General features: G+C 38.9%; 1 protein-coding gene across 1 annotated transcript in view; it reads left to right on the plus strand.

Annotated features, from left to right (window-relative positions):
* The first annotated feature begins 6 nt into the window (after positions 1-6).
* LOC128251011 (peptidyl-prolyl cis-trans isomerase 1-like) overlaps positions 7-1,385 on the plus strand; it is a 214,131-nt gene continuing 212,752 nt past the window's right edge. Inside the window, exon 1 of the mRNA XM_052977292.1 lies at positions 7-83. Within this exon, the coding sequence (XP_052833252.1) occupies positions 79-83 (5 nt within the window). The 5' untranslated portion in view covers positions 7-78. The remainder of the gene's footprint in view (positions 84-1,385) is intronic.

The raw sequence follows: 1,385 nt of genomic DNA on the forward strand, positions 1-1,385 counted from the left end.
AGTTTGGCGTCTGGTGACACGGCCAGTTGTTCAAGTACGCAGAAGTTGACATCAGTCGGCAAGAAGAACAAGAAGACCATGAGGTAAGTGTTTCTTACGTCACAGAATCACGTGGGTAGTACTGAAGGTGTGGAATGATAAGGGAAGGGTGTTTATTGGTGGTGGGCGTGATGGGTAAGTGTGCCTGTGGATGTGGTCGTAGTGATGTGGTGTGGTGGTGGGTTACGGGGGTAAAGATGGTGTGTATTGGAGATGGTAGTGGTGGTGGTGGCATGTATGGTATGTTTGTGTTGGTGGTAGTGGTGGCATTTTGTGTGGTGATGGGGAAGGGTGGGAGGAGTTGTGTGTTATGAAGTGCAATGAGGCATGTTGTAGTACTAGTAGAAGAGAGGGAGGGAGAAAAAGAAAGAAAGAGAGAGGGGGAAGTAAGAGAGAGTGAGAAAGACGGAAAGAGAGAGGGGAAGTGAGAGAGAGAGTAAGAAAGAGAGAGAAAGATAGTGAGAAAGAAGGAAATAGAGAGAAAGAAAGAAAGGGAGAAAGAGAGAGACAGAGACTGGATTTGGGATTGAGGATGAAGGTATATAAGGGTGGGGCTGGAGCAAAGGAAAAGTGAAGGGATGAGGGAGAAGAAAGGAGGAGGAGGAGGAAAGGGAAACCTCAATCATAGCAATAAAAAGAACAAAATAACAGAACACCCCCACCACCACCAAGTGTTTTGTATCTCTTGTGTGTGTGTGAGAGAGTTTTAAGATTTTGTGTTTGTGTTTTTGTGTCAGTGTAGGCATTGTTGTTGTTGTTGTTGTGTGTGTATTTTAATAGTTTTTGTGTCTTTTGTGATTTTTTTAAAGAGTGCATAGGTTTTTTTTAATCAATGCTGTCTCAGTAAGTGGGAGTATATATATATATATATATATATATATATATATATACGTGTTTGTGGGTGTATATCTTTACCTGTGTACCAATATGTGTGTGTGTGTGTGTGTATGCATATGTACAAGGACATACATAAATTGATGCTCGGAGTCATGTATAAATAAATATATACACACCTGAATATACGTTCAGTTTTATGTAATTATACATACATCTCTTTCTCTGTCTATATATCTGTCTGTCTTTCTCTCTTTTTCTATCTATCTATCTGTCTGTCTGTGTCTATCTATCACTCTCTCTCTTTCTCTCTCTCTCTCTCTATCTATCTATCCATTCATCTATTTACCTATCATCTATCTGTCTGTCTATCTTTCTATCTATTTACTAATCTATCTGTCTATCTATCTATCGATCGATCGATCTGTCTATTTCTATCTATTTATATATCTATCATGCAACAAACAGGAGATACAACTCTCTGGCTGAGTATATATATATATATATATATA

The sequence above is a fragment of the Octopus bimaculoides genome, chromosome 27 (assembly GCF_001194135.2).
Source record: "Octopus bimaculoides isolate UCB-OBI-ISO-001 chromosome 27, ASM119413v2, whole genome shotgun sequence".
NCBI classification, from domain to species: Eukaryota; Metazoa; Mollusca; class Cephalopoda; order Octopoda; family Octopodidae; genus Octopus; species Octopus bimaculoides.